Source organism: Pagrus major, chromosome 23 (genome assembly GCF_040436345.1).
Source record: "Pagrus major chromosome 23, Pma_NU_1.0".
NCBI lineage: Eukaryota > Metazoa > Chordata > Actinopteri > Spariformes > Sparidae > Pagrus > Pagrus major.
The window spans coordinates 22,781,987-22,806,667 of NC_133237.1; the positions used below are offsets into that span (position 1 = coordinate 22,781,987).

The window sequence follows — 24,681 nt, forward strand, 5'->3', positions numbered from 1 at the left end:
GTAACAAGGAGCGTCATAACCTGGTCACAGCTGGTTCACTTGGAAGCAGTGCTGTCGGTAAATAAGCTTCCTCTGGTACCTGAAGGCTTAAGGATAAAACAGTGGCCTACATTGTGCATCAACAAATTACCTGACTCGGAGCCAAGTGGATGACACACACACTGGCTCATTTACAATCTTAGTCTCTGACAAAATAGCAATCCAAATTCCTGTTGACTAATAAGACTTAATACAGCTACTGACTGTCATTAAAGCCACAGTGTGTTCAAGAAATTAACGACAGACATCTTCTATCTATTCAATGTTCTATTTCATCAATCGCATGTCTGTCCGTCCTGGGAGAGGGACTCAGGACACAGGATGTCGCTCGCGCTACAGATTGTAAAGCCCAATGAGGCAACGTGATTGTGATTTTGGGCTACTGTTAACTGTTGTGTCTGCTCCTCACAACAGTTAGTTTGTTTTACACAAAAGTAGACAATAGATCATGTTTTGTGATGCTGTTAAAGGTTTATTTACAGCAGTAATGTTTGTTAACTTAAACATTAAGAAAAGCCACTTGTGGTTTTCCATCTGTGAGATAAACTGCAAAATATGGTGATGTATATGGTCAGAAAATTATAAATTGGACCTTTAAAATTGTGATGCAGTTACATAGTGTTTTATTTTTCATTTGCATCTTGAAACAGGCATTACAAATTCAGTTAGGTGTTTCAGATTTCAAACATATTGACATTCCTCTGCAGTGTTGGTTAACTGTTGCTCTCTGCTCAACTGGACCAACAGGTGTACACCAGTGTAAAGTTTATTGAGTATTCAGTTACACTGTGGCCTCAAGCTTGCCTGTTAAAACATAATACACTGAGAAATTATGTGTGCAAGTGTATGCGTATACACACACGTGCTGTAAATGAGATTAGGGTCTATGACAGTCAGCTAGAGACATTTTTTTATCTTCTATCGGCTCTCCTATGTTGCAGATATTCATAATCTAGAGAGCCAAAGTTCTGTCTCCTTACCTAAACCTTTTAAAATGTATCAGCTTGTCTGAAAAGCTGAAACATATGTCTGGGATTCTGAAAACTCAACCTTGTCATTCAGTTGGCTATGACAGGCTGTTTAAGAGGCCTTGAGGAATTATTTCCGACTGCCCCTCCCTTCACAGGCCACATAGACTGACAGAGTTGCAGGTCAGAAAAGGTCAATTCATCTCTGGACAACTGCGTCTGTGTTCTCCTCCAACATCTGATGATCACACAAGTGGAGATGTTCTCCTATTTGCGATTGGCCAGCTGACCGGATGACGTAGGAGATTTCCCATTCATCACGGTAGTGAATGCCAAGAGGAAGCAGTGAGGTGAAACAATAATCCTTAAAACAATTCTATTTTGGTTTGATCTCTTGAGACTACATTAAACAATATTAGGGCTAAGCTCAAATCCAGGCGATTGTGGTGTAAAGCCTGTTTTTCTGCAGAGAAATAAACAAGGCCACTTCAAAAACAGGTTGTTTGCTTTCAAACTTTGCAGGTGCAGATTGCAGATTTCATAAGAATAGCTTCTGGAAAAATTCATAAAATGATTTAGGATTATCTTTCCATGAAAAAACTAATTTGTAGTCAATTGAAAGGATTTGTCAGTCTGTGTAAACAGGGTTACTTCAGGGCAGTCAAAGCAAGTCCTCTCTCATTTAATTAGTCCGTGCTAAACCTCTTTGAGGCATGAAATCATCCCAACAGCAATCCTCACAAATCTCCACCCTCACTCAGTAAAGTTAAATTAGCCCACATCAGCCTATCACCGCATTCAGTCACACCACCTCTCGCTCATCCCCACCCTGAAAAATCCATACTGGAAATCTACAGTCAGTGCATGTGCTGATATACATGTGCGAAGTAAAAACTAATCCTAATCTCATCACATCTCAACAGCATCTTTTTCCTGTCCAAGGTGAACATTGATTTAATTAATCAGACTGAGTTATTCTCATCTGGTCCGGCATAAAATCTCATCATCACAAGAAGATACTCGTTGCATAACCTATATACAATTTCTAAAAATAAGATAGATTCTCTTAATTAAGATGTGGGGAAAACACAGCTAATTGCTGTCAAAGCCCAACACTGAGGTTAATCCAAATTAGTGTCTAATTATAATATGTACCATGAAAAGCTGCACTTACTAAATTGTCTGTGTCTGAACTGGGATGTTTAAAAACATATAAATCGTGCAAGAAATACCCCAAGAACAAAATGTCTGTCATGTCAGCGCGGGGGATTTAGAGACTTTGGAGACACGTGCCCAGCCAGCTATCCTACTTTGAGACGACCACTTCACAGAGACAAAGAGAAGCTGGAGGAGGAGAGAGCAGGAGGGACACGCAGGTCAGCATCTTGCCTACTGAAGCAAGCCACATTACAGTCAGAGCTGTAGGACAAACTCAGAAAGTTTTGCTGGCTGGGTTTGACTGCATCATAGATAGCATCTGTACAACGTTTGTATTGCAAAAGGCTGGAAAAGAAGAGTTCTGACATATATTCAGAACCTCTATTCTTGTGTTATTGAGGCATCATGACACAGCAGGTCAGTGGTTCACCATTCTTCAAGCCCTTCTCTCTGAAGACACCTGTCAGTCTCCTGCGACAGAGACGACACACACTCCCTGCCAGCGAGTTCAGAAACCTCACGCCACAGGATGCCATCAGTGTGTTTGAGATCGAGAGAGAAGGTAAGTCATATATTTAACCTGATATGTGTTTTAAACCTGTATATCAAAAGGTAAGAAGTTGACTGACATTCTACATGTAAAAAGAAAATATACTGTATATACTGTCATTGGGGAAGCTATAAATGCATCATCTCTTAAGTGCTGTTTGGATGTTAAATATTGTATACGTGCCAGTTTTTTCTTGATTGGTGCACATTTCTTTTTCTGATCGTCATCATCATGACTCTCAGGACATGACCCACTGTATCAACTGCTTCTCTTCACACCCTCAGCATTTGTCTCTGTGTCTGGAGAGTGTCCACTTACCTTGGATGAAGTGCTTAACTTCCTGGGTCAGTGCCCTGAGCTGTCACTGGGTTGGTTTGAGGAGGGACAGCTGGTAGCTTTCATCATCGGCTCTGGCTGGGGCAAGGAGAGGCTTTCACAGGTATGAAGACATTCAACAAACTGTAAAGACGACCAATCTTGCTTTTCCATGAAAGTTGATAATTTTGATAAAATTGCTCTGATTTATGTGAATGTTGGCTCATGGTTGCTTTGACATTATTAATGCCTTCTATGTAATCTATTTTCTCCAGGAGGCAATGACTCAACATGTTCCAGACACCCCTACTGTGCACATCCATGTGCTGTCAGTGCACCGTCACTGTCGACAGCAAGGCAAGGGCTCCATCCTCTTGTGGCGCTACCTGCAGTACCTGCACTGTGTACCAGGCCTCCGCCGAGCTCTGCTGATTTGCGAGGAATTCCTGGTGCCCTTCTACCTCAAGGCCGGCTTCAAGGAGAAAGGGCCATCAGCCATCTCCATATCCAACATGCAATTCCAAGAGATGGAGTACACGCTCGGCGGTCAGGCGTACACAAGGCGGAACAGCGGCTGCTAGTCCATCAGTCCCTACCCCACCCTCCTTCCACTTATTCACCTCTAACATGGACTCAGGGCAGAAAAGATTAACGCAACACAGCTGACAGTTGGACAGATAAAGGCACAGAGCCAGTATGCACCAGTGGACTGGGGTCAGTATGGGTAACAAGGTCTTACTGGACCTCCTTCTGTCAGAACCTCACAGTTTCCCACCGAACAAGGACCGTGTGAGGACAGAGGGGACAAGAGTGGATTCATGCTACAAAAAAAAGGAACAAGTGGCTTTGCAGTTGATAATTTGACTTACCAGACATCAAATTATATCCCTTTTGTTAACAGTAGCATCTTGGTTTTGTGAGTTTAATGTTGTTTTTCCATTTATTTATTGGTTTGGATTTATTTACGCAATTAATTAAAAATGTTATGCATTACATCTGGGGTTGTAAAAACTGACATTAAAAATGTTTGGATTGTCAAAAGAAATTTGCTGTTTCTTTGTTGCATAATTTGAATAAACTGATACAATCTTCAACAGGCATTTTCTGGTAATTTAGAGAAAGTCACAGACCATTTCAATTTGTAGATTTTTTTACTGTTGTTTTCAGTTACATGTGAGAAGACAGGTAGCTAAAACACTACCATGTTTGAAACAATCATCACTTCTTGAGAAGCAATAAACAAATAAAAGAAAACATTCGAGTGCTCAGCATAATGTAACAAAAATATGGCAGTAGTTGGTACATTTATCAACAAGGCACCAAAGGTATCAATATTTGATTTTAGTCCCTGCTTCTGTATGAGGTTGTCTGAATAATAATAAAACCTTTGTCTGGAGTGTGAATGTAAAAAAATCCTTCTCTCTGTACCAGCGTTGGCTTCTCTAATTCCCTCCTCACATGTAAAGGGCAGCTGGGAGCTTTGATGAGGTTCAGAAGTGCCATACCTTTGTTTCACTTGACAGTGTAGGAGTGACAATGACTGCCGGTGAACAGGGAGGTGATTAAAGGAAGTCCTTAAGATGAGTGGCATAGGTATTCATACAGACAGAGTAAAAAAACACAAGTATATTGTCATTGTTCACAGAGAAGGGGACAGTCACACAGGGGCAGAGTGGAGACACAGACTGGCTGATATCATCTGTCAGTCCACGTCTTTTGACCTGATGCCTTTCTGTTTTCGCTCACACTGCTGACACTTCAGTGGAGGTGGGCGTTGAGGTCGTACTTCTCGCAGAATTTGTCCGTGAAAGGGATGCAGGTGAGCAACTCGCACCATTCACACTTAATTGGGTAGACATAGAAGAGCACCACAAGGCCTGAAAAGAGCCCGACAAACACCAGCAGGAAGACGATGATCTGACAGCGTTTGCGGTACAGGTCCATGCGGCCAAAGCTGATGTACGGTAAAAAGGCGAAGGACAGGAAGAAGCCAGAGATGAAGCCACAAATGTGGGCAAAATTGTCGATCCAGGGCAACAGCCCAAAGGCAAAGAGAAAGAGCACCACACACAGCAGCTTAGTGAAGGCCCTCCAGGGCTGTGCAAGGATCTGCCAGCTCTGAAACAACTCCACAAACAGGCAGGCCAGGATCCCAAACTGAGAGCCGGCTGGCCCCACCTGGGACACAGACAGGAGAGAGATGGACGTAAGCCTCCAAAAATGTACATGTTAAACATTTATAACACATGGTATGACTCATTAATACTATTTCTAATAATATTTCTGCACTAATATTTCATGAATGTTCCTGACTGGTGATCACCTCTGCTCTGTAGGGCAGGAAGATGGCTGAAGCTAAGTTGCCAGTGATGCCACTGAGGATGTAAATGATTGAGATGCGCAGCCAGCCCGCCAGTTTCTCCAAGTCCCTCAGGATGGTCATCTGGAAAGCCACCGACACCAGGCAGTGAAGGATCCTGGGAGGACGGAAATGGACAAAGTGCTCATGTGTGTACAATGTGACATATGTGTGCGTATGCGTGTGAAAAGCTGCACGTGTGGGGAACATAATTCCCCTGTGGAGAAGAGGCAAACCCCTCAACAGCCCAATGACTTTGCCCATCAACAAAATCAGTCTCTATCTCATTGAAGCTTAATGAGTTCGTGTAGCGAGGGCACTTTGTTTAATTACCCTGGAGACGGATAACAGACAGCATGACGATGAAGCATGAGCACTGCTCCCCTTAACTGTGAGGTCAGCTCTTTGTGCTGACTGACTGACTTCTTCTATCACAGGAACATTGAAGTACTTTGGTAAAATACTTTTTTTCCATTTACCACTGATAGCAAGTGATGTACATTTAGCCATCATGTGTGTTTTTTAATGAACTACCAATAGACTATTACTTGCACCGCTATGCACTCTTGCATTTCTGCATGCACACAGTTAACAACCAATAACCTCACCTTTAGCCACGGCATGCTATTTTGTTCCGCTGCTTATTGTTTGTCTTCTGTTTTTATATCCGTCTCTTACATATTTACTGACTGTCTCCTTATCTTTCTGTGCGTTTGTTTTGTTGTGATGGGACTACGTGTACAACAAGAGCTGCTGACAACTGAGATCAATTTCCTTGTACCTGTATATGCCAAACATATTTGGCCGATAAACCTGACTCTGATTCTGATCTTTTAATCATCCTTTTCCTCACCGCTGGGTGTGGTGTCCTTGAAAACACTGATCTAGTATATGAGCCAAAGCTGCCTTTCAGCTCTTTTAAAATTCATAGACTGACTTTATCTGCTAAATTGCGCTTCTGGTTAGATTTGCTTTCATTTTCTACTATCATGCTTTACACAGTCTTTTTTTCTTTTATTTTAAAGGTCCAGTGTGTAGAATTTGGGGGGATCTATTGGCAGAAATTACATTTATATTCATAATTGTGTTTTCTGCAACCTTACTGCTAGATGCAACTAAATCCTACACGCTGGTCCTTTAGAAAAACTACAAAAAACTAAAAAACTCTATGAACATACATTTTTAATAGTACAATCAAATACATCCCCTCTCTCCTTTGTCATTTTCTTTTTGCCAGGCAAACTTTCTATGATCCTGACAGCATCTGACTCACCCAGCATGCAGGAAAAGTGAGAGCCAGAGCCTGTAAAACTGATCTGGGATCTCAGGGTTGAGGAAAGGCAACAGGCCGCATACATCATCCATGCAGTGCACCTGAAAGAGGACATAGGAAAGACAAAATAAAACACATATTATTAATGTGACGATCAAAGATCACAAATGACATGCAAATAAAGACTGATTCTACACATTTCCAACATGGAAATATTTGGTGAGCTCTCACTTTATCTATTTTCGTATTCAGGAAATAAACAGAATGGGACACACGATTAAAATAGCAACAGATGCAGCAAACTTTTTTTTGAATTTTAGCTTTTATTAAAACAGCATCTCTCCTTTTTCCTAATGAGAAGTTAAAATGTTTCATTTGTGTTAATAAGGACAAAGTTCCTTACTTGAGAGCAGAGTGTTGCCTCCTCATGAAAGTAGCCCTTCATGAAGTCACAATATTCTCGGGATGTGATTTCACACCTTGTAAAAAAAACAAGTACCAATTAGTAAATCAATAAAAGTAATAAAGTAGTCATACATAATGTGTCTTACTTGTCCAGGATAAATGTTTGTCATAGGATCATTCAAAGGCTCTTCTCACCTCCCTTTGGTTCCAATGCAGCAGGGTCGGCCTGTGATGGTACAGTCTATGTGAGGCAGGTTGGTGTGGTTCCCTGTGTTGTACCTGGTACAAATCTAAAACCCAGAACAGCGTTTTAGTTTTTGATAGCAGTGATTTAAAGCTTTGAATATTCATCAGAGCAGACCTGTATTCGTCAAAATGCAAAAAAATATCACCAACCGATACATTTGCATATTTGTCAGGAAGGACGGAGCCTGCAAGCACCAATCGTTATGTAATTTTTTCAAATCTTAACTGTGTTCCTTTATTTTTCAAATGCTAGAAATAAGGATAATTAATTCCTCCAAGCATTTTATCAAGGTCACATCGCCTGTAGTATAACAACCTTATTTGTAATCTCCGAGCCCCCATTTTATGTCTAAATACCAGAGAGGGTTTTACTGTACTCACTGGCCACTTTGTGATGTCATCAGGCCATTCATGAGGTGATACTGAGGCAGGCTCTAGACATATCCTGTAATGACACAAACAATAACAAACACTATATTTACAGGTATCAGCCAATTTATATTGTGCACTTTAAAATGGAAGACCTTGACCATTATATCTTACCTGGGGTCCTGATGACACACAGAGCCATGCTGTCTGTCTTTACCATTTAACTGCGGAGTGCTGGAATGCCTCGGCCACTTCACCCACACAGCTAGAGTACTCTAGAAATAAAACCACAAACAGAGGGGGTCAGGACCTCCCATAGCTTCTATCTGTCGTTGAATTTTTAAAGGTCAGGGAACACAAATAAAAACTGGATTTGTTTACTGACCGAGCACTCCTCTTCTGACGTTTGGACACAGCCAGAGCGATCGTTCCGCACACAGCAGGCAGAGTTGCGCTCGATAGCTCTCTTTTCCCTGATAAGATCATGCACCTGCTTGTCCTGCCGCATGCATGGAGAGTATTTGGCCCCCAAGTGGATCAGAGATTCCTAACCATTGGTAGATAAAGGGAAAATCAAAAATGTTGTATTTATTTCAAGATATTTCCACGATTATTGCTTGTATTATTTTTTATCTGTGAAACATTATCAAGAGAAGCGTGCTTACCGAACCCGGCCCGATCCAGAAGTTCTCTTGCTGTACAAACTTGACATTTTCATACACACCTTTGTTTCTTAAAACCTAAATAAGAAGAAATAAAAAAAGGAGTATAATTAATCTTAAATGAGTCATAATGAGATGAAAATATTGTCATCTCATTGAGCTGCTGTTACTTACAGAATCAACCGTTTCATGCTGGGAGAAACCCACTGGCGCAATACCATAGATGCATACAGCCAGGATAGTGATGAGTAAATGAACGAAGGTGATCCAGTATGTAAAAAAAGGCCTAGAGGACACAGAGAGTATGTAGTTTAAAAAAAGAATAGCAACGGTCAGCATCCATCAGTGTCGAGAAGCAGAGAAAAAGCGCTCATTAGTCAGATGTGGGGATATGTAGTACCTATGGTCATCCATGTCCTCTATCTGCCTCTTGACGTAGCTGTCAATGCGCTTGCGGTAGGTGCGGTTTGTGAGCTTTCCTACCATGCCCAATCCATAAGGCCTCTTCTCTCGGGCAAAAAGCTTCTTGACAGGTACAACGATGCGCTGACCACGCCGCTGCCCGGTAACACTCACAACCTCCTGCCGCAAGGGGACCTTTGGTGGTCCTGGAGTTCCTTCTTTGGCTTTACGCCACCCTCGCTCCAGAGGTCTGGAATAGTTAACAGAGGAGAGAAAAGGGAGAGACAGAAATGAAAAGAAATCATGTAATTCATTATCTGGGAGTTTCGAAATAGACTTTATACTCTTGATTGAGACTAGATAATATTCATATTCATATCAGACTGGTATCAATAGAGCTTAGAAAAACTAATCTGTCATCTCTTTTTGTAATGTTTGCCTTGTAGACTGCAAAATAGACTTCAAATAGCTAGGAATTTCTCCATTTGCACCTTTGAAACACAATATATTGTCAAAGATAGTTCTTTTTTGACACAAGCTCCTCATAAGCCATGCTGCTAGTGACAGCTCATACAGCATTATTTACTATACGTCTATAGGTTTGGTCACATAGTGCAGGCTTGCTAGTCAATGAGGTTATGTAAAGTTTGGAAACAGAAGTAGAAGCACATTAAATATGGCAATCTCCACAACTCGATCAATGATGATCTAAAATCGCCCGATCTTCCACCCCTACTTACAGGTAACATGAATGGGTGTGAATCATTATTTTAAAAATGGTGTTATCAGTACAGCCTGAATCACTAACAACACTGTGGGCACAGTCTAGTAACTTACAGCATGAGGTGACTTCTCTCCAGCTCTGTCTTATCTAGGGCACTGCCTGTCAGCTCCGTCTCATCCTTCTTGCCGCTTGGCTCTGCATCTTTCATGGCTGCCTCAGATGGAGACTCAAACACCTCGTCTGCATACGTGGACAATTCTTCCTGCATCAGAATATCCTAGAAAGGCCATAGTGGAAGAGAAATAGTGAGTAGAGGTTCAAAAAGTTGTAATCTTGTGGGATTTTAAATTAGAATTAGAGATTTATTATCAAATTTTAAAAAAAACACATGGATGCATAATAACAACAAACATTGCTGTTTTTTCTGCCTTACTCTGGCAAAGAAAGATGTATCCAGTTCATCAGGAAAGTCAACCATGTCCTCCTCCATGAAGCTGGCGGGGGTGAAGCTGCGTCTTTGGGCCCGTCTTAGCGTGCTCTCCCTTATTGAGCGCCCCTGAGAAACACACACACACACATATATGCATTCACAGTGGTAATCTTTCCATCATAATTGGTAATATAGTAATACAAAATAAAATCAAATACAGGTGCAGAAAGGAACATGTAGACAAACGCTTTGTTACAGTTATTTTCAATTATTGCATGCATTTTACATTTTTGTATTAAACCTGCTGGTGGGTTTCGTCCCTCTAGCTCACCTTGACGAGCGCTGCTGCAGCCCTGAAGCTCATCTTTGCCACAGACTCCCTCTTCCGTCGGCGAGGCAGTCGGTTGAGACCTGAGCGGGAGCTGGTGAAAGAGCAAAGCGAGGCGGCTCCAGGGGTGATGGGGGTCTGAGGCACGCTGTAGCCATCCACCTCCTCCACCATTCGAAAGGCTCGTCCTCGCGCCAATGGGTCCACAATCTGGAGACCAATGGGTTCAACAATTGGTAGTTAGAAAGAGCCAAACAATATGGCCATGTTTTACCTCAGACATTTTACATGTTATTAAAGATGGACTGAACACAAGAGACTGGCTAACGTAAGGAGAATATGTGGTCAAAATGCACCTGCGTGCCAAGATGATGTTGATACATTCAAGAACATAATTTTTCAATTTAAAGCACATGACTCTCCACCATCTGAATGATATATTTTCATTAAATAAATATGGATTCAACAGGACCAGCAATCGGCAAAGCAACGCATATACTCCTTTACCTTTTGCATGCCATGCTGTGAGGAGGGGACATAGAGAGGAGGTGGGGTCTCAGTGCTGGTTAAGGAGATGTTGTCCTGGCTGGGCAGATCCATCTCTCGGATCACCTGTGGTTTCAGCTTTCCATAACGCAGGCTGCAGTGGCGCAGGCTTTTCCTCTGCCATTTCTGGGTAGCATCGCCGTCCTTACTGACCCCAAACCAGTCCGCTGTTCCCCTAACACCACAAACCACACTGACCTTTCAGCTCTGAGCCACAAAACACCTGCTTCATTTCTCACACACAGATTTAATGCTAAAGATACAGAGACACACATGAAAATCTTCTTAAGAGGCGTGTACATGGCGGAGTGGGTTGGCAAACATGTGTGACACTGATAAGAAGGCATTTCCGAGGATGTAAAAAAAAAAGTGCCCTAGCTATTGCAAGTAATAGGACAGGTAGAAGGAACAAGCCTGGGCATGTTTATGTCCAGACACTGTGGGAAAAGACAGGTAGCCACACACACACACACACACACACACACACACACACACACACACTCTCTCTCTCTCTCTCTCTCTCGCTCTCTCTGACTAAGAGTCAATGTTCAAAGAAAGAGAGAGCAAGAGAAAGATTACTGGAGTTCTTATGCCGCAAATAAAATCCAACTTATTCACATTTTCCTAATCCTTATTGACATACGCAGAAAGCAAATCCAATTCACACAAAGAATGAGGGATTTTTCTGAGGTTTTAATTGTGTCTTACTCCACTTTCCACATGGGCCCATTCCACCAAACCTTGATGAATATACATGCAATCACGTTGTTGAAGTCGAAGCCTAATAAGTACCAGAGCAAACAATGTTATTGCACCCCAAGGGCAGGAAGTGGAAGTGGAAACATTCTTCAAAGGAAAGTTCAGACTGTTTCTACACTAATTACCAGCTGCAGAGTGAATGTTCAGTGAAGTTCGGTTTAAAATACATTTCTAGCTAGCTTAGCTCGCTCTTTCTATCAGTGAAAAGGTTTTGCTGGTTGCCTGTTCCTCTGCTCTCAAAATATGTGTCGTGACATGATTGTACAGCGAACATTCTAGCATGTATGCCTGTCTTTGAAGAAGTAGACATGCCCTCGCTAACCTTCTTTCATATGATTATGGTTGAACATAGATATGATCCAGACTTATCTAATCAGTGTCCGCTTAAGAAGCCATAGGACCCAGCATGTCAGTCTTAAAACACTGACTCACTAACAAGTACCACTCAGAAGCAACAACTTCTTGTGATGAACGCTGTTTCACAGATGTTTAGGGAAATGTGTGGCCCCTCCCGCTGCCCAGCTGGGTCATTACTGTAACTCTAAATACAGAGGAATTTGTAACAGGAAAATGCTTTTAGTTTCAGGTCCTCTTCTGACTCATTTAAAAAGAAGTCTTTGTGGCAATGACACACATGTGCAACTGCCAGTGCCTGAAAAAGAAACTCTTGACTCTTGTGACACGTGCCTCATATGTAACACTTTCAATGTGAATAAAAAAGGGGCGATATGTAAGAATTCCAGTTTAAAACAGAAATTAACTAAAAGTATCAGAATGTGAAGACACAGTGTTGACCTTATTTCAGAGAAGGGTTAAGAAGTGATAGTCCAGTATTATGGCTTGGGCTTCCCTGTAGTTTTAGCTGGGAGATGTGTACAAGCTCTCTCAAGTTTTTATTCTAATATTCTTAATTTTTAATTCTAATAAACAAAATAGACTCTGGGAAAGGATCACTAGTTGTACTACTAACTGAGCTAACCAAACTAACGAGCTAATGGCAGCTACATATAACAGCTGTTTGCAATTACTTTGGCGATGTGTTGCCCTCTATTTGTTTAGCATGAATTCAACAGGTGAACTAGATGATTCGTATACAGCACTTTTAAAGGAACATTGGGAAAATCATGTCAGAATTAAGATTGTGAGATAAACACACATAAGGTATGCTCACTTATTTCCTCATAGTAAAAAAGTATATATACACATTTACCACCAGACCCTAACACTTGCAGTCATGTGAGGGACTTCCTGTCCTGCCGTACCTGAGCAGGGTTCTTGAGAGCGAGTGGTGTTTCCTGGTGCTGCGGCGAGCAGCCCGCTGCCCCTTAATGGGCACCGTGTTAATCCGCTCAAAGCGCACCCTTCTGCTGCTGTGACCAGGCAGAGCAGGGCCGGAAGGTGAAGAGAAGAAACAGAAGGGAGAAGGAGAAGGAAAGAGAAAAGACAACAACAGGCAGTGAGAAGGAAAAGTGCAGCTGGACAGTGCTGTAGCAGACACCATGCAGAGAAAGCAAAGCAGACTGTTAGGTTAAGACTTTTTTTTAAGACTTACAACATTAGGAAAGTTATTTCCAGGCAGATGACATCAAGATTTTTAATCAGAAACAGACATGCAATTAGGAAAAAGGTAAGGTAAGCAGGGAGGCACGGGCTGCCAACATCCTCAATTTAACTCATGAATCTTATATAAGCATGTGCTGCTTATATTACATAGCATTTCATTCCATAATCTGCATACTTGAGACACATACTATAGTTTATCAAAAAAAACAACCATATCTGCATGCTTCTCTGCAAAAGAGGTGTCACACATCAAGATGTCAATATAAAAATCCAGTGCTATGTTGTTAACTGCCTTTACCTCTTTATGGTCTGAGTGATGGATGACTGGCGTTGTAGGACAGGCCGCCGGGTGTCAAAGAAGTCGCGGGGTGGGGACTGGAGGTGAGAGGTCTCCACCGGCATGCTGATACTGCGCAGGAACCCCTGCCTCTTCACCGGCTACACGGGTAAGAACGCATATGAAATGTGTCAACACAAGTCATGACAAAAATAATAAAACTATAGGGAGGATGGGATTTTGCGAGAAAGAACACCTGAACAAAAGTGGGAGGCTCGTCTAGTGACATCTGAGTTGTGGGAATGTCCAGTCTGAGCCAGGGAGGTTTCTTCCTCTGCAGGCTGCTAGTGCTCTCCCGCCGTGGTTCAGCCATGTTCTCTGTCCCACCCCAGGCCTGCCAGCTGCACAGAAAGAGAAGGAGAAGATGTCGTTATTAAAATAAGTCTCAATTAACCACATGTGCTCTTAAGTAACTCCCATTAAAAAACATCATCAAAACTTCAGGGTATTGTTTGCAGCTAAAAACATACAGTAATGGCCACAATGGCTGGGTGCTGCAAAATTGTTTCACAAGAGGGTGCTAAGGCCCCTTATTTGATTCAAGCATGACCATTTACATTTTTCTATTCATTAGCTGGTAAAGTAGAAACCACTGAGAACAGACCAAAACAGTTCACAGAGCCATTAAAAGTGGCAATAAATATTTGTGCTGGAGAGTGAGGAAGCTCACAGTCTTAAAAGAAATCCCTTAATTCTACAGTTAAAGTCAAACTAAATCCCTGTTTGAGGTTAAAAGTTGATCTTCTTCCAGCAGACATCTATAAGAGTCTAATGACTATGTATGCATTCCCATGACGAGGCCTGTGGGCCCAGGGAGGTGCACAATAAACCTCACCATCAGAGAGCCTCCCTGTAGCTGCAGCCTTGTTATCACCAGCCTCTTATTTTATTGTCCCACTGCCTAACCTCACTTCTCTGGGCCTGGTGGTTCATTTCCTGTCATTTTCTTAATTCCCACGGAAAACTGAACTCTTTTAGCCCTTAACAGTACACAGCCATCATTTGCACTTCAAACGATCAAGTATTATCCCACAAAAATGTGTGTTTGCATAGTCAGGAATTCATTTTTGATTAAGGCTATGACTCTGCAGAGGAATTAACACAGTAATAACTGCCTTTCTGCAAAGCACAAATGTGTAAACTTGCGAAAGAGGGTGTCTCCTCAGTTATGGAGCTGTTACAAAACCAAATGAATTTGGAAAATGCCTTTCCCATCCTTAGGTTATTGCTATTTCAGAGTCTCATTTAGTTTAAATGCCTCTCAAGATGGCACTGATACACACTCATTCCTGTTGTCACATCAGGGGCTTTGGGCTTTAAGCAGTCACAACAGGTCATGTCCTCACTTCTCCTGTTACAGATCCAGCTCCTTGAAAAAAGTCCATGGCCTCTAGTGACCACATCTGCTTCGCATTGCCATTTTAACGCACCACAGGCTTCTGTTTTAGCCCAAGTGATGATGGGAAGTGCTGTCAGTGGATCTCAGCAGAGACGGAAGCAAAACCTCAGACTAAGGGCAGCAGGGGTCATCACCAATGTCTTAATATTTAAACACAGTCTAGTTCTCGTCAGGTATTTCTCAATTCACCAGTTCACAGAAGGTCACTGGTATAGGTTCTTTATCACATGATGCATTTCTGCCACAATGAAAGTATTGAGAGTGCTACAAGAGGCAGAAAAACTAGATGGGATTTTTATAAAATAGTAATTTGCATTACAAGTTGTTATAGTCGAGTTTCATCTTTCTTTCACCCACAGTCTGGAAAGTTTTGGCATTGTGCACGTATTTGGCTTTAACATCGAATGTTGTTTGACCTCCACTGACATTGTCTGAGCTGTGATACGAGATTAGCAAGGCAGACTGGACCAAAGCTGGCTGGTGCAGAGTCAGAGACTCTGAGTGTGGGAAACAGAGAGAGGTGGGCAGATGAGGACCAGTAAACAGAGTGAAAGGACACAACGTGACTCTTTTTGTATTACTAAAGAAAGTCTGCAAAGTGCCTTCAAATGCTTTGTGAAGAATCATCACAGACTCTGTGTCTCTCATGGACCAGCTACTAACATTAGGGAAATGCAAATCTGACACCAGTATCTCTGCTTGTGCACAACAGTCCTCTCTCTTGCCCCAGGCCAGAACACTCGACATTTAATTACTTTCGCCATTAGTTCAAACAGTGGGGCTCCTGATATAGAGCAGATCAGTGAAGGGAGGGGCTTCAGGGTTGCAGATTGGAACACACTGGGACTGAACTCGAAGCAGACAGCAGGGGAACCTAATTTTCCTCCATGCTAAACATTGTTTGATTGCTTAAGCTTTGGCTCCTCCTGCTCTAACTCTGTCGTTGATGTCGATGCTGCTCTGCCTTCAGAGAAAGAAGGAGGGATGGGTGGCAGCAAACTAAAAACTAATTATTTCTACACTGCACTTCTCCTCCTGCTTGAGGCTTCCTACTGTCTCACTCTCTTTTCTTTCTTACTTGCACGTTTCCCTCAGTGTGAGTGATTGCTATTAACAGGCAATTACTGCTTCATTGTTTCTTTATGCCTGCTTTCTACTTGCTAGCCAGAATAAACCCACACAGACAGACTTAAAAAAAAAACATCAAACTATGTCAATTAAGTGAAAGTGTAGCCAAAATATCCGACACCTTTAAATAAAAGACATTACACATCTGTACCTCGCACAGTAGCAAAAATGTTCTTATCATGCCAAACACACTTCAAAACAGATATGTGAAAGCAGTCTTACAGAAGACGCAAGCAAAACTTAATGCATTAATGCAGCTTTTGTTATGGTTTTCCATTAGCCTGTTGATCAGTGGACTGTTAGAGCCTTTGGTCAAAGCCCAAGGTAAACCTCCAACGTCAGACAGGCAGACAGACAGCCAAGCCAAGTGCCTCAGTAGTCTGTCTCCCTCTTTCTCTCTTGTCCTCCTCCAAAGTCAACATGGCAGCGAACTGGCATGGGCCTGCGACTCGTGTCTCAGGAGTAGTGAAGCTGGAACAGTTGGCATTGTCGCTGCTCAGATGCAAGCATGGCTACGACAGCCACCAACTCATTTTGCACTGTGAGGGAGCAGTGAAAATGTCAGTCATTTCTCCATCGAGTGATAATTAGAAATCACTGCACAGAGCAGGAAGAACTCAAGGCTGATCCCTGTCGGAGAAGGACAGCTCTTCATAAGCAGGAAGTCTTTCAGAAGCGTAGATATCCTTGGGGGAAGGAGACTTGATTGAATTCAGTCTTTGGCAATTATCCAGGCTGGAGGATTAGCCCTCCCTTGACATTGTGCATTTTATCTGTTCATGGTCAAGTTCGATGGTTAAAGAAAGTCAGCTGTAAAGCATTGGCTTAGTGAGGCCACACTATACCAATACATCGAACCAGATCAGCTTCTTAGCTAAGGCACCACAATTTCTTATCTCACTCTCAAGGTGATTGTGCTTTTTTCTGGTTGAGATGTTGCATGGCAGCAATTCGAAACGCGCAGTAGTTTCCCACAGTGTTTACATTCCCAGCGCTGATTTGAGGCGCACATTCTTTAGACCATCATGATTTAATCTAGTTTCCCAAAAAGATTTGTTTTGACTTCAAGATCCACATCTAAAGAGGGAAAACGCCCACACCCATAACTTTACACTGCGCCTTCTAAAACTGGCTTCCTGCCGTCGTTTGGTCCTTGTGCGAATCTAACACTTCCTACTCAATCACGGGACCCAGGACAAGCCTGTATGTTGTTTTTAATTCTGGGGCTGAAAATGCCTCTTCAGACCACTTATTCTCTCCATTAGGCAGGGTAAGACAGACAGGAGGACAAAACACAGAGGATAAGCTGACATCTCTCCAGGTGCAGATGTCCAGCAGGCTATAATGGTCAGGGTTGACAGGCATAACTAGCACTCCTTCTCTCTGTCTGGGGAGCTGCAATCCATTGTTATATGTTCAGCATACACACTGAAGCTGATTGAAGTTTTCCATGCCATTATTTAATATAATCACTTGGTAATGGTCTCCTGTCATGCAGACAAAGGCACTGGCTAATGACAACAGAGGCCCAGCTGTCACAGGTGATGCTTAAAGTCAAACAGAAGACTGGCTGGCTCAGTGGATGGAGCTCTAAATGCCACCTTCAACACACTCAAGGCAGAGAAAATAAAGCATAGTGAGGGTGGGGGCATGATACTGCTTCATTTTGTGCTTGTTCATTGTGTACAACCTAACCAGTTTTCTCCGACTGCTCTTATGCCTCAAATATGTGCAAAGGCTTGCGAGTTTCACATTCATCATAAATAAAATAGTAATCTGGCCATGGCCTCTTTTATATTGGATTCGTTTTGTGCAGATGTCTTGTTTAAAATGTCCCTATTCACTATTTACATGAAGAGAAATGATGGACACAGAGCTCTACAAAGTGCACACGACTCCACCGTATCACGTGTTTTCAAAAAGTAATTTATGAATTTTACATTTCTGGGATAGTCTTGAGAAATATTTGCACATTCTCTAAATCTTCTCTAGCCGGGGCCATTTCTAATCTCAGAGCATGCCATATCCACATTCCTCACGATCTCTGGCTGAAACTGAACCAAGCTGAAATGGCAGAGAAGGAAACCACATGAAGTCTAACCATTATGGACAGGAGCTGGCTGGTTTCCGGGTACTGTGTGTACTCTGCTGCTATGTGCTACTCTACAGGAGGCAGGCTAGTTGCAGCCACACAGGGTGGCAGACAGAGCTGTGTCATTGAGGCTGACAGAGGCTCAGTTGGCTGGCCAGGTAGCCTAGCCTGCTCCCGGCAGGGATTATAGAGTCAAGGTGGACAGTAGACAGGAGCAATTGCCACCTAACATGCATGGGCAGGCGCCATACTGGATGACCTCATTAATCTGGGTAGTGAAAAAGTCCAGATACCTCATTCTTGAGAACTGCAGCACTTCCTGGCCTCAGGCCTTTGTTCCTCCTTTCCCTCTTTCATCCTTTTTCTCTTCCTGTCTGCTACAAATAATCTTTTTGACCATTCAGGCTCAAATTATTGTAGTGTTACCTAAGCATTTCCCACATATTAGCAAGCTTTTCAATATCGAGTGATGTTGCTCTCCTTCTGTGGAATCTAAGCAGGTTCCAGATTATTAACAGCCTACTGTCTCACTTACAACCTAATGGCACAAACAGGTTATGTTTAGTTTTCCTCATGATGTCACAGTTAGTCATTCACTATAAATGCTCCTACTATCCATTGTTCCTTATGTTTCATTCCATGCTGGAGGCAATGCTTGACTGGAAACAATGGAGGGAAACTAGGCTATTCAGACATGTCACTCTGCCTAAGTTATTCTCTCACTTATATAACACAAAACCTTCTAGGTAAAGGCTCTATTTAATATAAGAAACCATACAAAGCAAATCAGGCATCAAATGAAGTGCTATCTAGATCAGACACACTTAATGATGTCATTTTGAAATCAACCTCAATAGCTGTTGTTCCTTTAAATGGGATTTTGTAATGGTGAGCAGAAACTCATGACCACATAGTCATTCTCGTGGTTGGGTGGAGGCATGTGGAAAACAATATGAAGGAGCAACAGATCCGGCAATTCACCCTGACAGACGAACTATACGTAAATCTTTTACACTTAATAACACTGCAGGCATGTGTCTTGTGTAGTTCCTGCAGGCATCTGTGGCCCATCTGTGCATTAATTGCAGAACTTGCTTTTGATCTTTACATAGCACATCGTGCTTCTGACCGGGACAATTAAGAAGCAAACAAAACTACAGAGCTACTGATATTTCATTTTGGTGAGGAGAATAGAAACATAATGTAGACAAAGGCACTAAAATAAACATGTTGTACTGCAGACATTAATGCCAGGTCACTTAACCAGTCGTAGATGATGATTTAAATACAGAGTTACATGTATGATATAACCAAGGGAGAACGCATCAGAGCTCTTGATTCTATGAACAATATGACTTCAACACATGGCTTCCACTCACAATTTCTTCCTCAACAAATATAAAATTGAGCTGTGGTCCACGGTTCAGCCTTAAAGCCTCTCTCAATCACTCTTTCTGCCCATCTAACAGGGAGAAAAATACTCCAGGACAGCCGCAGGCGAGTGAAGTGCAACTGAGCACCAGTAAAGCTGCAGTCATCTGAATTGACCCTAGTGACATGTGACAGGCTGTCACATCAAACCAGCCCTTACGACATTAAAACACACACAGCAGAAATACCCATCGCAGCTGACCCTGAGATCAAGTGTCACAGCTAGCTGAGGGGCAGGCACGGTGAGCGGGTGGGGCTGCTTTGACTTGCAAGGTGGGTGGTGTGAGGGTGGGCATGGCTGACAGACCCAGCCAAGAAGGGTGGAGCAGCTCATGCATTTTCCCATGTTTTCCACAGATCTTTAACTCAGGCTGTCAGCACTTGGTGGGATTTTACAATGGAGACTTAACCTTTTAGTCTCAGCGGTTTCAATCTGGAGTGACAGATTTGTATCGGGTCCATTGCCAGACTCCCTCACTGTCATAACAGTGTTTACTAAATGACAGGATTGAGTGCCAGAGATATGAATAGCTCATGAGAGTAAAAATGGCCTCCTAACAGTGGGCTACGTGCGTGTGGTGTATTTATAGAGCTCAACTGCAAATGTTCGTCTGGATGAAACACCAACATAAAAAACATCCTGCTCCAGATCTCTGAACAGTGGGCTGTTTTCTGTCAAAAGAAAACGTGACTACACCCTTCAAAAGCTGTGAACATCAAACTAGTTTAATAGAACTGGATGCAGCTATCTCTGTGCAAGAAATGACCACCAGAAGCAATATCTGTTTTCACCATCGTATTGCCTGCACTGCCTTCCGTCTTCCTCAACAAAGCCTTAGATATTGTCAGCCTTATACAGTGTGTTGTTGGTCCTAGAAAATTGCACTTTGTTATTTTATCAGAACAGGACCCAGCCGTCTTACGTGCAGTAATATCCTGCACAGGAAATCAATATGAGGGGAGGGGAGACGTGTTAAGAGAACACAGAAACCAAGATATACCATTACTTTAATCTCTGTGTGTTTATGAACACAGTATCAGCCGACTGAATATCAGCTCTGCTCAGCACAATCTTTCTCTCTTATTGCTGTACAGGTGAAACATTATTACATGGGTGGCTAATTCAGCAGTTGAATTATTTAGTCATTCTGCACAGGTGAATTATTTACTGCACCCATCCTACTGGAGCTGCTGCAAACACAGAAGAGGCCCCTCAGCTAAAGCGCCTCTGTTCTCAGGATTGTTAACGTGCCTGTTTCAGCTCACAACAGAAAGTAAAGACCTGCCTTCACTTCAGTGGAAAAATAAGGCTCACTTAGTATATCTGTCTCAGTCCACTGTTTGTTTTTCTAATCTTGGGGAAGAAGCTGACAGTAAAAACTCCCTGTGTGTGGGCTATATAAATCTCACAGGCCAAGAAAACTAGATATGGCTCTGTACAATAACAACAAAGCTGCGTGTATACTCCATGACCACTTCAGTCAGACCTGGTAACACCCTGTGGAATCAGCCCACAGCTAAATGGCCTTCACCACTTTGGAATAAAGCAGTTGATAAGCAGTTTGTTTTAAGCTGGGACTCCAGCTGCCAGACCTGAAACCTCTTTGTTTGCTGTAGAAGCTTATCTCAACTTACTGTATCTCCAGCTGTACCCTACAAGGAAACTCAATGCCTACCACAGAGTGGGGAAAAATCAGCTGCTCCTGAAACCCACTGTGCAACTCCGCTCTGGGGCAAATAGAGCATGTGCACGACAGTTAATGAAATTCAACAACACTATAATACTCCAGAGGGCCTGACCTTATGTCAGAGGTGAACAGAAAGATTTGGTAGATGTTTAAAACCAGAAGCACATCTGGCCAGTTCATTGCAGAACTGGCATGTCTAATTTATAATACTATAGTTTATTCTGCTCACAGGATTGAGAGGGATGAAAGGCAATTAGATTTAGATAGGATTCTGTCTGCTTATTACAAGTAGTAAATGATAATGTAATTATGTAATGGGATAAACATGTTTTTAAAAACGGATTGTTGCATAGGACTACATCTTTTCAAATATGTTCAATAAGTCTTTTCCAAAGCGTGGAAATACTTTTATTTCAATATTACATTTTCAAATTAGAGCTGTCGAACCAGATGAAAATGATCAACATTTTAGTTTGGTTTGACAGCTCCTGTCAGAGATCTCTATTTATACTACTCACCAGATATAATCAGGAGATCAATGAGAAGAGACTTTCTGACAAGGTTATAGTGTAGGTCTCAACCCGTGACCTGCCCTGGTTTGACACATCTTAGACATATGGCTTACTAGTAGAATACACTTTAGACAACAATGGGAAGTAAGCCATCTTTCGTACAGCATCCAGTCCTCCCAAATGTGTCCTGAGACTGCAAACAAGCAACTCATTGTTTACAGGAGGTTTGACATTCTCTCGTTAAGTGAGTAAGAGGAGAATCTCAGAAAGAGCGTTCCCTAACAACATGTGATCCCCATCTAAATAGTTTCCAGCATGATATCAGCCTGAATCAAGCCTACAAAAGGCTGCATTGTATCGCCTGATGTGGACAGGGCTGAACAACGGTCATTGTGCAGCCTGATCGTGGTCAAAAAAAGCAAGAGCAGGCTGAAGTTACAATTCCTCCATCAATGGAAATGGCCCACTAAGCATATTCCCTGCTGAAATAATTACTCAGGGTGAGGCACAAGACGAGGTAACTCCATTATGGTTTAGCAAAGACATCATATTGGGTATATTGCATGTATGATTAATGGACAACGGCTATAACCCTGGTAAGCTGATTAAATCTTAAAAACAGAAAACACAGCACACAGTGTCATGTTACGATCACAACTGTTTAGTTTTATCTTTGTGATCTAATCAATCAACTGGGTTAAAAATAACTTCACAAAGGAGAGCCATCAGCTCTGTCATCTCATATCCTCTGTTGGAGACCACCAGCATGGAAGGCGGTCAGGTTGCTGCTTATTTTACTGAGGAGTGCGGGAGGGAAGGAAGTGCAGAGCTGAGGAGGGGGAGACGTGCAAACCAAAGCAGGAAACACACTGCAGGCCAGCCACATTCTCCACATCCGGTCCACACAGCCACGGAAACAACATACACTTGCTCACATGCACAGGAACACATCCACACTGCACACGTAAACATACACATCCCTTCCCTGGCCAAGTTGAAGCATACGTCGCTGTATGCAGAAAATAATAGGGCTTGTTTGATTCAGGCCTGCCGCCCACTCCTGCCTCGTGCAGAGCGGTCAGAGAGTGAGATTGCAGTGTACTGTGACATCGAAGCTGACACGTCTATTGAGGAGAGCAGATGAAGTGTGGCCTGTAGCAATGGGACAATGGGAATTAGCCATATTAGCATGGATTCAAGTAGAGGAGAATGGAGGCTTTCTAGTCTTTCATTTCACAGAGCTTTCCAAAGTCAGCCACTAAGTTGTCGCTTAAAGGGATTTTCGAAGGCGATAAGGAGTGATTAGTTAAACTGAATTCTTAATAATTTCATAACTTTACTTAATTTAGCTTCTCAAAGAATAAAGCAAGCCACAGCATCATGTCAAAGAACTTTAGAGGCTAAAAAAGGCAATTCACTTTTGGTCAAAATCAAACCAACGTATAAGTCATGATTACAGTTAACATAAACTCTTCAATGCTCTGGATTTTGAGGATTGAAATGTGACTTCTTAGGAGAAAAATATAAATAACCAATAAATTAGACTGCTGATTTCTTTTCCCTTAAAAATAACGTCTTCATCTTGTTGACAGCAGCTGTTAACCATCCACATTGCTAAATTTCTCTGAAAGCAAATTCAAGTCACCTGTATCAACAAGAGGGGAGGAACACCCATATCAAGGATGTGAGATAAAAACGTAAAAACACTTCAAACATTTATAAATGTGCATACCATGGCATGAAAAAGAGACAGCTTACATTTACTAGTCATGAATCCAGGATATCTATCATTCAATCATGTCATTAATTTATTTTCGTCTATTTTTTTTATTCAAAGTCTCTATAATTTTTTCATAGATTGGCTCAACCTTCAGAGCAAGGTCTAATTAGGTCTTTTACCCTTTCAATCTCTCAAAGATTTCATGTCATACGCTTGCTGAAATTACTAAAATGCCTCTGACGGATGCAACCTTCACATGCAATTTCAGAAAATGTCTCCCTGAACGATCTGCAGACCTGTAACAGCCCAGAGTACATATTATTGACTACATCGATTTTCACCACTGCAGGGTGTGAATATATGTAAAAACGCACACATGTGCGTGGGTGTGCACTGCGCATGTGTATCTATGAGTGTGCAGTGTCTATGTGGCAGTGTGCACAGCCTGAGGTAAGTCAAGTGAAGGACAGGGAATATCAATTGAGGCCAGCAGCTTCCTTCTGCACCAAAACACATTTTATGTTGCACATCACTGTCACACAAAGTGTTTTGGGTGAAAGTACAAACGTGATTGTCACAGGTAGCAGGATTTTATTAAATTTTTGCAGAGGCAACAACTTCAGAGACCTATTTAGCCTTCAGGTTTCCCTCTGGATTGGAGGGAGGGAAAACCGTTTTTGTTCCACACACAACAACTAGGTCATTTTAATAAAGCTCTGATATTTGAATCTCTCTCCTCTCTTACACAGGCAAATATGTGGATGAAAGAGAAGCAGAAGAGGCAGAGAGTGATCAGTAAAATGAGTCTTACACACACAAAATTTATCTGGCTGGGCATGACTTATGAAAGATAAAGCATTTTGACCAACAGATAAGTGCTTATTCACAGCTGCAGTATGTGCTCTAGTTCCCATCACTGTGAGTGGTGGGAAGAGCACAAACATCAGTCATACAAACATCAACTACAACACACCCTCTGCTCAAACTACTGTGTGAAAAAGGAATAAAATTAACTTTACAGAAAGTGTGTTTCGGATATAGTTTTTGACATTCGGAGAAATATGTGTGTCTGCCTGTCACTCAGACACTGTGGATGGGACACAAATGTGGGTCATAATACATTTTGGCAGAGGCTGTGAACACCTTAGATTGTGGTGCAATGACTCAGATAAATGTAAGGTGAGATTTGGGTCTCTGTGTCAAAACAAGGGAGAGTCATTCATCAAGGCGGCGCCATTTCTATGACTGGTATTCAAAGACAGTTCTTTCAGATAATGA

At 42.2% G+C, this 24,681-nt stretch overlaps 2 protein-coding genes across 3 annotated transcripts in view; one reads left to right on the top strand and one right to left on the bottom strand.

Annotated features, from left to right (window-relative positions):
* The first annotated feature begins 2,570 nt into the window (after positions 1–2,570).
* On the top strand, positions 2,571–3,611 carry aanat2 (arylalkylamine N-acetyltransferase 2). The gene is made up of 3 exons (XM_073494754.1): positions 2,571–2,727; positions 3,000–3,154; positions 3,306–3,611. Exons 1-3 carry the CDS (start codon positions 2,571–2,573, stop codon positions 3,609–3,611), a joined length of 618 nt encoding a protein of 205 aa, XP_073350855.1.
* A 551-nt stretch (positions 3,612–4,162) lies between these two features.
* rhbdf1a (rhomboid 5 homolog 1a (Drosophila)) overlaps positions 4,163–24,681 on the bottom strand; it is a 28,161-nt gene continuing 7,642 nt past the window's right edge. Inside the window, exons 2-19 of one of the 2 annotated variants that reach the window (XM_073495343.1) lie at positions 13,630–13,774; positions 13,395–13,534; positions 12,796–12,903; positions 10,736–10,949; positions 10,232–10,438; positions 9,904–10,026; positions 9,584–9,747; positions 8,745–8,996; positions 8,519–8,630; positions 8,348–8,422; positions 8,068–8,229; positions 7,857–7,957; positions 7,695–7,758; positions 7,263–7,357; positions 7,066–7,141; positions 6,663–6,763; positions 5,354–5,507; positions 4,694–5,208 (exon numbers count right to left, since the gene is read on the bottom strand). In XM_073495343.1, coding sequence (XP_073351444.1) covers positions 4,789–5,208; positions 5,354–5,507; positions 6,663–6,763; positions 7,066–7,141; positions 7,263–7,357; positions 7,695–7,758; positions 7,857–7,957; positions 8,068–8,229; positions 8,348–8,422; positions 8,519–8,630; positions 8,745–8,996; positions 9,584–9,747; positions 9,904–10,026; positions 10,232–10,438; positions 10,736–10,949; positions 12,796–12,903; positions 13,395–13,534; positions 13,630–13,746 — 2,685 coding nt within the window. In that variant the 5' untranslated portion in view covers positions 13,747–13,774 and the 3' untranslated portion in view covers positions 4,694–4,788. Of the gene's footprint in view, positions 5,209–5,353; positions 5,508–6,662; positions 6,764–7,065; positions 7,142–7,262; positions 7,358–7,694; positions 7,759–7,856; positions 7,958–8,067; positions 8,230–8,347; positions 8,423–8,518; positions 8,631–8,744; positions 8,997–9,583; positions 9,748–9,903; positions 10,027–10,231; positions 10,439–10,735; positions 10,950–12,795; positions 12,904–13,394; positions 13,535–13,629; positions 13,775–24,681 lie in introns of both variants that reach the window. The other variant, XM_073495342.1, reaches the window with a different exon arrangement.

What these genes read in the sequence shown, in the direction of transcription:
- aanat2 (XM_073494754.1), top strand. Translation starts at nt 2,571, where the DNA reads ATGACACAGCAGGTCAGTGGTTCACCATTCTTCAAGCCCTTCTCTCTG. An exon ending in GTTTGAGATCGAGAGAGAAG is followed by an intron (nt 2,728 to 2,999) that starts GTAAGTCATATA and finishes TCACACCCTCAG; the next exon opens with CATTTGTCTCTGTGTCTGGA. An exon ending in GCAAGGAGAGGCTTTCACAG is followed by an intron (nt 3,155 to 3,305) that starts GTATGAAGACAT and finishes TATTTTCTCCAG; the next exon opens with GAGGCAATGACTCAACATGT.